We start from the raw sequence: 10,715 nt of genomic DNA on the forward strand, positions 1-10,715 counted from the left end.
GAATCAGTAAGCCTTCGGAAAGGAAAGAGTGATTATTTATTAACGCTTAGAAAATGCTTTTAAGCTTATTCGCCGTCCTTCGCTCAATTACAGATGATAATCGTGCATTATACTGCACAATTCACCTCATGGTTAAATAATATATTGCAACTTTTACAATATTGCCAAAAATTAGTAGAAAGTATAAAGTAAACTAGAAACTTTTGCTGACTTATCATTGAAATGAATCTTTAGGGTGAAAAATTTAATTATAATTAAATTACCTCTCTTTAATTTGTAAATTTTATAATTGGAACTCTAAATTTTAAAAAAGAGCTCAGAGCGCCATCTATGAGCACATAGATTTGGCGGAGTAACTGACAGAAGTGAACGGTTATTTTACATTTTACAAATTATGAACTTAGTTTTGGTTTTATTCAGTACAGTTGGTTAGCTCCATAGTGATAGAAACATAGTGTTGTAAGCAACTTAACACTAACAGGCATTTGAACGGACGGTTTCATCGTAGGTTGATGTTTTGAATTGATACTTTTTTTTATTTATCATCGCTGATTAAGGTTTACTCAATCATAAATGTTTGGCTTGAATTTTTAATTTAGTTCATGTGGAGATTATTTATTAAGTGACAGTTTAAATAGTGTAAATAGTAAAATTCAAATTATATTTGTAATGTATTAGTTGGTAAGTAGAATGTTTATATTTTAAATACTTGTTATAATAAATACTTACCTAAATGGTAGTTGGACGTAAAGCCCGCCTGAAAGAATAGGCAATTACTTACTTAATGAATACTTTTTTATAACTAGCTTGTAATTCTGCTCTTACTTTTCCTAGAAAATAAACCTTTTTTTTTTTAGAAATCATAGAAAACCCCTACATAAGCTACAGTTACTTATTGATTTTCAATACAACTACTTAATTTTTATTTACAAGGAATAAAAAAGTATATAAAATATATAATAAACTAAAAATCTTGATCATCAGGCTTAAGGGCGAGTTCCAATTCACTAACAAAATTAATTTCTACATTAATACATAAGTAGAAAAATTTTGCCTGTAATTATTAAGAATATTTGCCGCATTTGGAAAAGAAGCAAAAATTAAGTTATATTTAAACTTGTTGATGAATGTAAAATTAAAATGCAGGTAAATAAAAAGCGTTGTTTTTGGTGACTGATTCATTAATGCAGTAAAGAATATTGCCAATTTCAGTCATTTTTTTATTTTATTTTGCCAAGCTTTCGACCTAGGGAATAGGTCATCTTCAGAGCTTATTGACAATATTTTTACATTGTTATGGGAAAGTTATAACTCAGAGTTATAACAATGTAAAAATATTATATTGTCAATAAGCCCTGAAGATGACTATCCCTTGGTCGAAAGCTCTAAAACTAAAAAGAAACATGACTGAAATTGGCATTATACTTTCTTCCTACTGGATTAATTAATAAGCTAACCATTATAATTCGCTGCAGGAGTTGCTCTGAGTAACTGTTCTTTATAATTTCCATTTCCGCAAAACACTGAGCAAGGTAGTATTAATTCGATTAGAGATACATTTAAAATGTAAAGCTTTTTTGAAAATCCATTACTTTCATTTTTCAGAAAGAAATTAAGATGCCTACTAGAACAAGGAATACATTAACAAAGGAGTCATCTCAGATGAAAGTATTGGTACGTGAAAGTTGCACTTTCTCGGAACCCATTGCCACATCATCTCCAAATGTTGTTAAGGATATTAAACCCTCAGGACTTTTGAATATGATGCCTATTAATACGATGCGTAGCTTAGAAATATTAGGTAATTCTATATATAACTTCTTTAAGCCATAGTATAAGGAAAAAAAAATTAAATCTTGAATTGAAGGTTGAAAAGCAGAGGACTTAATATTTCTCAACGATGAACTCCCCTGGTAATCTTCAAATTTTTAAACTGACAGACTGTTGTGTAATAAATATTTCAGCATTGTCATTTATCATTTATATTAATCTTATAACTTAAATCGTATTCATTGCATTCATAATTTATTCCTCAAAAAATATTCATCCGAATCAAAAGCCAAAAAAAAATCACCCAGACTTGGCTACCAAAATAACCAGCGCTACGGACATCCTCTTATTTTAATTAGGATTTAATAAGTTTAAAGTGTAATGAAATTAACATAAAAATGAATGAATTTAAAGAATTCACAAGAGATTAAATCAGGATCCGAGTAAATGTTCCTTTTTCACGCATTGATGCTAGACTTGTCATTCCAGAATGATACTTAGGATCGTGATAGGCATCAACGCCAAAATAAAAGACCTCTTGTTTAGAGACTGGGATCGAAAGCATAAGTTTTTTTTTAGATTAATAAATATTTCACCATTTACATTTTTAACTAACTTCCATTTTTAATGAACTAAACATAATTATTTATTATGAATGATGTATTAACGTAGAAACGTTGAATGAATGAAAGTACAGAAGTACTCGATCATTATTTTTAAATGACAATTCCCCCCTACAAATTACTTTTATATAGTAATTTCTAGCTCAGAGTTACTTTGATTGATCCTATTTTTTCCCAATTCCTCTGAAACAAATAGAAATGAATTGAATCAGTAAAATTTTGAAAATTCTTTATAATTGGTTATTTTAGGTGAAAAAGTAGTGAAAGAAGAACAGTTTAAAAAAGAGGCTTTGGAGGAAGAGATAGAAAGAAGATCCAAACTTTTATGCCTAAGTGTTAGCCCAGATGTGATATATTACAGCTGTGAAGAAGAAAAAAGCAATGAACTTGAGGTAAAATTAATATTAGTTTTTTTATACTTTCGAAAAGATAGTGATTTCCGAACATTTAGTACCTTCATCCTTTTTTATCACCACATTTATTTACATAATTTCTGGTGAATATTTATTGTGCACTTTTTTGTGAATTTATATGTATTTACGTTATTTTCTCTTTTACTTTATCCATTAATGTATTTAAAAGAAACACATGCATGTATGCAGAGGGGGACCCTAAATTTTTTAGTGGATTTTTTGAGAGATAAAGCCTTGATTTTTCATTTATTTAGGATGAATCTTTATCACTAATGTGATTGTTGCTGAGAATGTGTTTACAAAATAAATTGACAACACGATCTCTTAAAGTATATTGTAAAATTATTAATTAAAGAATTACTTTAAACTTATGACGTAGAGGTTCTCTGGGGAGAAGCAATGAAAGAAAACTAAGACCGCTGATTAGAATTACGTATCTTTGATCCTAAGATAATTGGCCACAGTGTTTTAGACAAGCTTGCTGCAACAAATTTGTGCCGCACATATTATAAGAGCAAACTAGCTAATCCTAATCAATCTAGTATTGTAATTTTCCAAACGTTATATTGTACAATTCATTTTCAAATAAATCAACGCCAAGAAACCTTATTTATTTTCCATAAATTGAAACCTGTAATTAATTCTGAAGATTATAATTTTTTTTAGAATGCGGTGAGGACAAGTCGGGAAATTAGTTTACTATATTACTATATAAAAATTTGTTAAATTTTTCACAAAGTCATACCAAAATTCAAATTAAACCATTCAGGAGTTCTTAAAGTGCCCTAACTTTTTTCAAATGGCTAACCTTGTAGGATTGTTGTTTTTAGTATGGGCTTGATGAATTCTGATTGAGAGTACTTTTTTTAATATTTTCCTACTATACTCTCCATTTTTATTAATTTACAATTAGTTATAAATTGATAGATAGTTAATATTCTGTATTTAGTGCGTATGTAACATACTTATTTATACATTATAGGGGTTCTCTGTTACATAATTTACAAAAGATTGAAATTAATTAGTTATAAAAACATTCTCTTAAAATTTCTGGTTTCTGCCCATACATTTTTTCTAATGATTCCCAAATTAGATGCTGTGTCATAATACATACAAATTTTCAATAAAATCATTTCAAAACCACACAAATTGTTGTGTCCTTTACTAATTAGGGAACTTCTTCATTCATGTTGAACAGGCAATTTGAATCATACTCTAAGCGTAGATGTTTCAGAATAGATCAAGACTATCAACTTCTTACCATTCATTTCATTTTAATTTAATTTGTATTTATTAATTGTGTTCATTTCCAGAGAAATAATGTGGATAAAAAAAGTAAAAAACAGATGGAAGAAGAGTTCCTTATGCCGCCCCCACCGCCCAGTTTGTCAAGTAAGTGCTATTTATGAAATATCAAAGATCCATTTTTTTTCTCCAAATTCTCTTGTGTTGCAACACAACTTAGCAGTTCAAGTAAGTTTAATTTAGCAATACTTATTTGCACATAAGTGTCTTCAGAGATTTTCCTTGACAAAATATTAAGTTTAAAGCTATGTTAGTGCTGTAATTATTAGATGCTGAGTTCAAATTTGACTAATGCATTTTTTTGGGGTTGTATGCACAGTAATTTTAATTATTTAAAAAGTATCGGGTAATTTTTTTTTGACCAGATAGCGTTCTTTCGTTCAATCATCATTCTTTCGTTGAATTTCCTATAAAGTAACCGTTTGAATTTCGGAAAAATTGCAATAGAAAAAGTAATTTTTCAAGCGCGACTTAACCCTTTTCTTGATAATGTATCTGTGGAGATACATCAGAATTTAAAAAATTGTTAGCGTAATGTATTTATTAATGCTCTTGGCAATGTATCCCACAAGATACAGGTGATTTTTTTTTAATTACTCTCATGAGATTTTTTTAAGTTTTTTTTCTAGACATCCTTGGGTCATAAGGGTTAAGTGGTATGAATATTATTTTGATACTAAAAAAAATAAAATTCTGCCAAGTTAATGGTTAACGTCGTGGATGGGGGAGGGGCGAAGCACATACTTTCTATTAACATTTTTTCTACCAAATAAAAAATAGCTATACGCGGGATGCGAACTAGGGATCTCCTTCTTACATAGCTTCTTAACCACTAAACCAACACTCGCCTCATGGGAGAATTGCAATTTTGGGATGATGATGCAAGCAGAACTTATTTGACATGATTGTAGAACGCATAAGCACTTATGAATGTAATGTGCTTGTATATAAATGTTATTTTTATGTTGTTTATTTTATATGTATTATTATAACATTTGTTTTGAAAATTTCAGAAAAAGAATTGAAGAAAGCAGTTAAGAAAACTTTAAACGGTGTTGATGTAAGAATTCTCTGATTCTATCTTTTTTTAAATTTATTAAGACATATGCATTAATAATCTAAAATCTTTTATATGTCTTATAATCTTTTATCGATTTTTTTTTTTTTTAAGTATTGCGCATATTTTGCGAGTTTTTTTAAAAACTTTTAACTGCCGAAATTCCTGTCTTGCTTTTGAGATTACATTTTTTGTTTTTCAGGATGTAGCAGCTTCCAAGCCAAAACAAATGCGAACAAGATCTTCGTCAAGACTGTTAGCGAGGAGTACGTTCACTCTTTTTGCCTCAAATAGCAAGATCTTCCCGATGAAGTGAATTATAACTATGTTCATTTCTTATGACAGAAATTGGCAATATTCTTTTTTCCTTTTCCATATTACTCTCGTACATTTCCACCTGATAGTCTTTTTGTAAAAAAATTTTAAAACTTTTTCCGCCATTGAAATTGAGGTTGCTTAATCTTTTATTTAAATTGTAGGTAATAACTCCGAATTGTTTACGCAAAAAAACACAACATCTCTAGTAAATGATAATGCATTTAAGGTAAGTTGGAATTCAATCCAAATTAAATAAATTGTCTTGTATGTAATTATTATTTTAGATATTGATTTAATCAGTTACATCTCTGGATATTGAAAAATCCCTCTAATTTCAAAATTAAATTTGTCTTTAAGATAACTAATTTTTACCATACTGGTATGTTGTGATCATTAGAAAAAATAATAATTAAATAAATAAATCACCCACCCATCAAAATGCTTGTACTCGAGACTGGCCCTGACCACTGCAGTAACACTAAGCCAATCCCTTTATTAAATCTCCTTAACAAAAACTTACAGTTTAAAAAGTTAAGTATAAACGCCAAAAGGTACACAATTAGCAAGTATCCATCATTTCATTAATACTTCATCGATATCATTTAAGTAATTTTACTGCATTAATTTTCATTAATATTTTTTAGATGTCACAGACATCCGTGATTAAAATTAAAACAATCAACTCTAACTTTGTCTTTTTCTATTTTAATGTGCGTGTGTAGGTGATTATACAGAATAAAGAGCATAATAGAGATCACTCAGAAAAATAATTTGGAATAGAGTTAGAATAACATATAGTGCTTTTTTATTTATGAAGATGTAATGTACATTTTATCATTATTATAGAGAAAACTTATTAAGAATGAAATGGTCAGCATAAGGGTCTGTGACATCTAATAAATTCTAAAAAATATGAATGAAAATTAATGCATTAAAATTACATAAGTGATATCAATTAAGTATTCATGAAATGATGGGTACTTGCTGATTTGTGTTCTTTTAGGCGTTTAATCAACCCTCATACTTAACTTTTTAAACTGTAACTTTTTGTTAGGGAGATTTTTGTACCTTTTGGATAGAATTTCCTTTTTTTCTATTCTGCCGTTACATATCTGCTTTATAGTTTTTCTTAGCATTTAGAATAAATAATAAAATGAATACTTTCATTATAACCTATATAATGGTGTTAAGTTGGAACCGTAACTACCACTGGGGAGATCTTTTAAAAGAATGCTTAGAGTTGCGGTCTCCAAAGAATCCATAAAAACAATTTTCTAGGAAAAACGTTTCGATTTAATTTGGAAGATATTTATGCGTAAATAGCAAAATTAAACTGAGATTTTAGTACTTCTTTTTAGAGGAGTAAGAAAAATTAAAGTGCGCTTACAGTACTTCCTAAAAGGCAAAGAAGCAAAGATTTCTAATCGAATGGCAATTCTTTCATGAAAATCGGTTCGCATGTCGATAATTTGAAACGTCCCTCTTCCCCTTAAGATATAAGAGTAGAACGCTTTAAAGTTACTTAGGGGAGCCCTAACCCTTTCATCCTGCCAAATTTTATCAAAATCGGACTAATATTTACAGAGTTATTATTAATATTTTTGGAGAGGGCCTTACATTCATGGGGCTATCGATTTGCTGCGTCGAGGCCCCCAAAGGCACATCTACATGAAGTTCCAAATCGAATGTCACCTCATTTATAAAAATCGGTTCGCGCGTTTAGGCTCTACGTTGTTTACAGAAAAGGTAACAGCAAGCACGAACAATTTTTGAAAATGCCGTTTTCGCTCATTTTCAGCAACTTTTTTTTCAAAAATCTATCAGATCTGGGTTGTTTCTATCCTGCTTCTATTTCAAGTGGTTACTTTTATTAGTTTTGGATTAGATTCCTAATTTTAAGCTTTATTCTCATTGTTATTTTAAAAAATCTGGTCATATTATTTTTACTCAAAAAAGAAAAATTGATTTGAATGTAATTTTGCTATTAATTTTCTATTATTAGACTCCTGAGACAAGAGGGCAGTTGCGTCGAAATCTACATAATATTGCTACTGTGACACCCGGGCCGAATGTAAATGCTCCGCAGACAGTACTACGTCGTCCCAATCCCGGAGAGACTGCAATATCCTTATCAGGAAGTCCATTGTTGGTGGCCTCTGAGCTAACCTCTTCAATTCCGCAGATTAATATACCACTCAGAGATGGCAGGGTCCGTATATATTTTGTTATACAACTTACTAATATTACGTCTATTATGCTCTAAGTGCCTTCAGAAAAACTCATTAGAACAATATTGAAGTGAAGAACATTTTAATCTTGAAATTAAAAACAAAATAATTTAGAGAAAAATAATTATACATTTTTCCCAGTTCTTGTCGTGCTTCTTTATTACCTAAATGAGGGCCTGTCCTCCATTTCTGATTATATGTTTGCATTGCGACATCTCCAAAATAAAAATATCTTAATCTCTTAAAACTTGGTTTACTGGAGGATAGGAAAAGAATATTCTAGTAGATAATAATTAAAGATATGCCTCAATTCTGTTCATTCGTTTGGAAAATTTCATTTCACTTTGTAGGCAAATAATTACATTAAGGGAAAGCTTAAAACTCTAATATTTGTGGCATGACTTTAGTTTCTTCATATGAAGAGTGTAGAAAATGTGTTCTACTCTCAGCATTTTCGCGAAGTAATTGGGATGATCAGAATAAAGGAACAGCAGTTTGAAAACGGTTTCCAAGCGGCAAATAGTTGTTGCTCCGTTCTGCCACAAAACAGATTCTAAATAGCGATCTTCAAATTCTTTATGTAAAGCAACTAGCCAAGAAAAAATATCACATTACACTTTCTCATTGTCCAAATCCTTTCGAACAGTTTCTCGTCTCCTACCATTCCTGACACTCCTGAGCGCCAGCGGCCTTGAAATCTACTGAAGACTGCCCTGCAAAATGGAGAGTAATACCTACCAATGGTAGTTTTTCTCCTGTTACTCACGTCTACGCTTTCCACAGTCCACTTATTTACTTCTTGGTCTTATCTACAAAGGTTGTACATTTCTGAATAAATTAAAAAAAAAAAAATCGTGCCTCCCTAGACATGTTTTTAATAAAAGCGTTAATATATGAGGTAAGTTGCCGTAGCTTATATCAGTACTGTTGGTTTTAAGATGCTCCTAGAAAGAGAAAAATCTAAGAACAGGCAGCAGGACTCAAATCGGGTTCTCTAATGAGAGTGCAGCACTATCCACTAATCGATACCGTCTTGGGCTACAATACCACAAAACCGAATTACAACTTCTTCCTTTTTCCAGCAATAGAGCACTAATGCTAATAAATAATTACATAAATTTGCTAACGAATCACGTAACTCATAATAATCTAAAATTGTGTGTTCAATAAATATGTTTTATAGAAACTGATAAAATTATAACAAACATTATTTTCGTTTATTTAAACACTCATCGACAGATATTAGGAATTCATATCCTGAGTGTTTGGCCAAATTCTTAATTAGAGCTTTATGAAAAATATTATAAACTAAGATTGAAAAATGATTTACACTGATAAGTCGTGTATATTTGTAGATGAAGATGTACTAATTTGTTTAATGTAACGTTTCAGGTTGTGGCGGTTCTTGCTAAAGATGGTTTAAATCCAGATGATATTCCCGCCATAGACCCGCAGACACTTTCAAGATTGAAAATGTTACATGACTTTTTAGGAAAATTGTAACATCTACTTTCTAAAGTTATTCTTTATATGTTTTATTTTGTAATTAAATCATTATGTTGATGGCGGTTAAAAAAGTCCCAAAACTGTCCAAAATAAAATTAAAAGTGGATTATTATTTATTCATTACCTCTTAATTCTAATAATTATTTTTGTAATATACTTACAATTCTCAACGAATTTTAACTCGTGATAGTGGAATCTGTTGTGCTTTATGCAACTTTCTTCATCAATGCTGTTTTTAATAGTATTTATTTCTCACATTTTTACATCTTTTCCCAAACAAGAAAAAATGCTACTTTATAAAAAATAAATCTATTAATAATTTGTTTTTCACAATAATTTTTATAATTTTTAATTATGCCTATTCATTCTTCTTGTATTTTACTTCAGGTAGAACAAAATGATGATATCTGTGGCTCTTCCATGTCGAATAATTAATAGTTTCAAATTGCTATTCTTTATTGGTGTGATAGAAATTCTTAAATTATTTTCGTTTTAGTGACATTAGACCAAGGAATAGAAAATATCGTCGCCTAAGAAGTGATACCTCGTAACTAAAATTTCAACGAAAATTACATTTTTATATATAAATGTTGAAAAAAAAAATAAATGTTGAAAAAAAATTTCTTTTCAATCATGCACTTTCAAGACGACAGTCACACTAATAGTTAATATTGAAAGAAGAATTACTGTATGCCTTAAAATGAATTTTATATCCTGTTTTTTTCCTTCTCCTGTAAAGTTGATATTTTCTAGTTACGAGGTATCACTTCTTAGGCGACGATATGCCCTTTAATTACGCCTAGTACCATCTTACTGACTTTAAGTACCTAATATCAACCATAAATTAGTCTCTTAATTTTTTGTAATGTAATTCATTGCATTCACTAACGAATCACTAACTGAATTATTAATTCTAGTTAAATTAAAAAAGTTTATACTTGTGATTACCTGGGTTTTAAATTAAAGAAAAGATCGCAGTTTCCGACTTGAGAACAGTTGAGCATACAATTTTATCTTGGATTAGTTATAATCTTAAAACTCCGCTTCTGAACATACTTTTACATTGAACATATTTGAAATACTGAAAGCGCTAAACAAATATTTTTAAACGAAAATTGATATTGTTTTATTCCTTAATTCTATTAATTTAGAGTAGTAATCAGTTAATAACAATTACTTCTAGTAAAAAAAAAATTTCATAATTTGTGTTAATCATTCATAAATATTACTTTTTCTGACTCGGAGCACGTAATGCAGTTCTCTGTATCGCTTTGGTGAGTATTTGCTTGTTTGAGATTTTCTTTGAGCTTTCTTAAAGAAGAGTTATTTACAGATCAGGTAGATTTATATTTAAATTTAAACCTAACTAGACCTTTAAATCAATCAACTAAAATTGATTTGAGTGTTCATACCAGCTATGTTTAAAATAGGATTCCTGAAATCTGGTATAACATTCATTATTCAAGCGATAGGAAGTAAACAAATATGTCTGCTT

The 10,715-nt window shown here is 29.7% G+C and overlaps 1 protein-coding gene and 1 long non-coding RNA gene across 4 annotated transcripts; one reads left to right on the top strand and one right to left on the bottom strand.

Moving 5' to 3' along the window:
• The first annotated feature begins 323 nt into the window (after positions 1-323).
• On the top strand, positions 324-9,340 carry borr (borealin-related). Its single transcript, XM_074114250.1, has 9 exons — positions 324-681; positions 1,606-1,801; positions 2,643-2,785; positions 4,120-4,198; positions 5,125-5,171; positions 5,371-5,434; positions 5,648-5,712; positions 7,489-7,695; positions 9,107-9,340. Exons 2-9 carry the CDS (start codon positions 1,618-1,620, stop codon positions 9,215-9,217), a joined length of 900 nt encoding a protein of 299 aa, XP_073970351.1. The 5' UTR covers positions 324-681; positions 1,606-1,617; the 3' UTR covers positions 9,218-9,340.
• On the bottom strand, positions 9,161-10,610 carry LOC141447204 (uncharacterized). 3 transcript variants are annotated; one of them, XR_012454210.1, is made up of 4 exons: positions 10,450-10,610; positions 10,169-10,310; positions 9,382-9,509; positions 9,161-9,300 (listed from the first exon to the last, which is right to left on the bottom strand). It is a non-coding gene; the product is annotated as an uncharacterized lncRNA (long non-coding RNA). The 3 variants fall into 3 exon arrangements; XR_012454208.1 differs by having other exon boundaries at positions 10,169-10,610; XR_012454209.1 differs by having other exon boundaries at positions 9,382-9,512; positions 10,169-10,610.
• Between the last annotated feature and the right edge of the window lie 105 nt (positions 10,611-10,715).

Source organism: Rhodnius prolixus, unplaced genomic scaffold, assembly GCF_049639745.1.
Source record: "Rhodnius prolixus isolate KJV_2025 unplaced genomic scaffold, Rpr scaffold_1, whole genome shotgun sequence".
NCBI classification, from domain to species: domain Eukaryota; kingdom Metazoa; phylum Arthropoda; class Insecta; order Hemiptera; family Reduviidae; genus Rhodnius; species Rhodnius prolixus.

Excerpts from the sequence above, each read along its gene's own strand:
- borr (XM_074114250.1), top strand. The coding sequence starts at position 1,618 with ATGCCTACTAGAACAAGGAATACATTAACAAAGGAGTCATCTCAGATG. Across the intron at positions 2,786-4,119 it reads AAAAAAGCAATGAACTTGAG|AGAAATAATGTGGATAAAAA; the intron begins GTAAAATTAATA and ends GTTCATTTCCAG. Across the intron at positions 5,435-5,647 it reads GTCAAGACTGTTAGCGAGGA|GTAATAACTCCGAATTGTTT; the intron begins GTACGTTCACTC and ends TTTAAATTGTAG.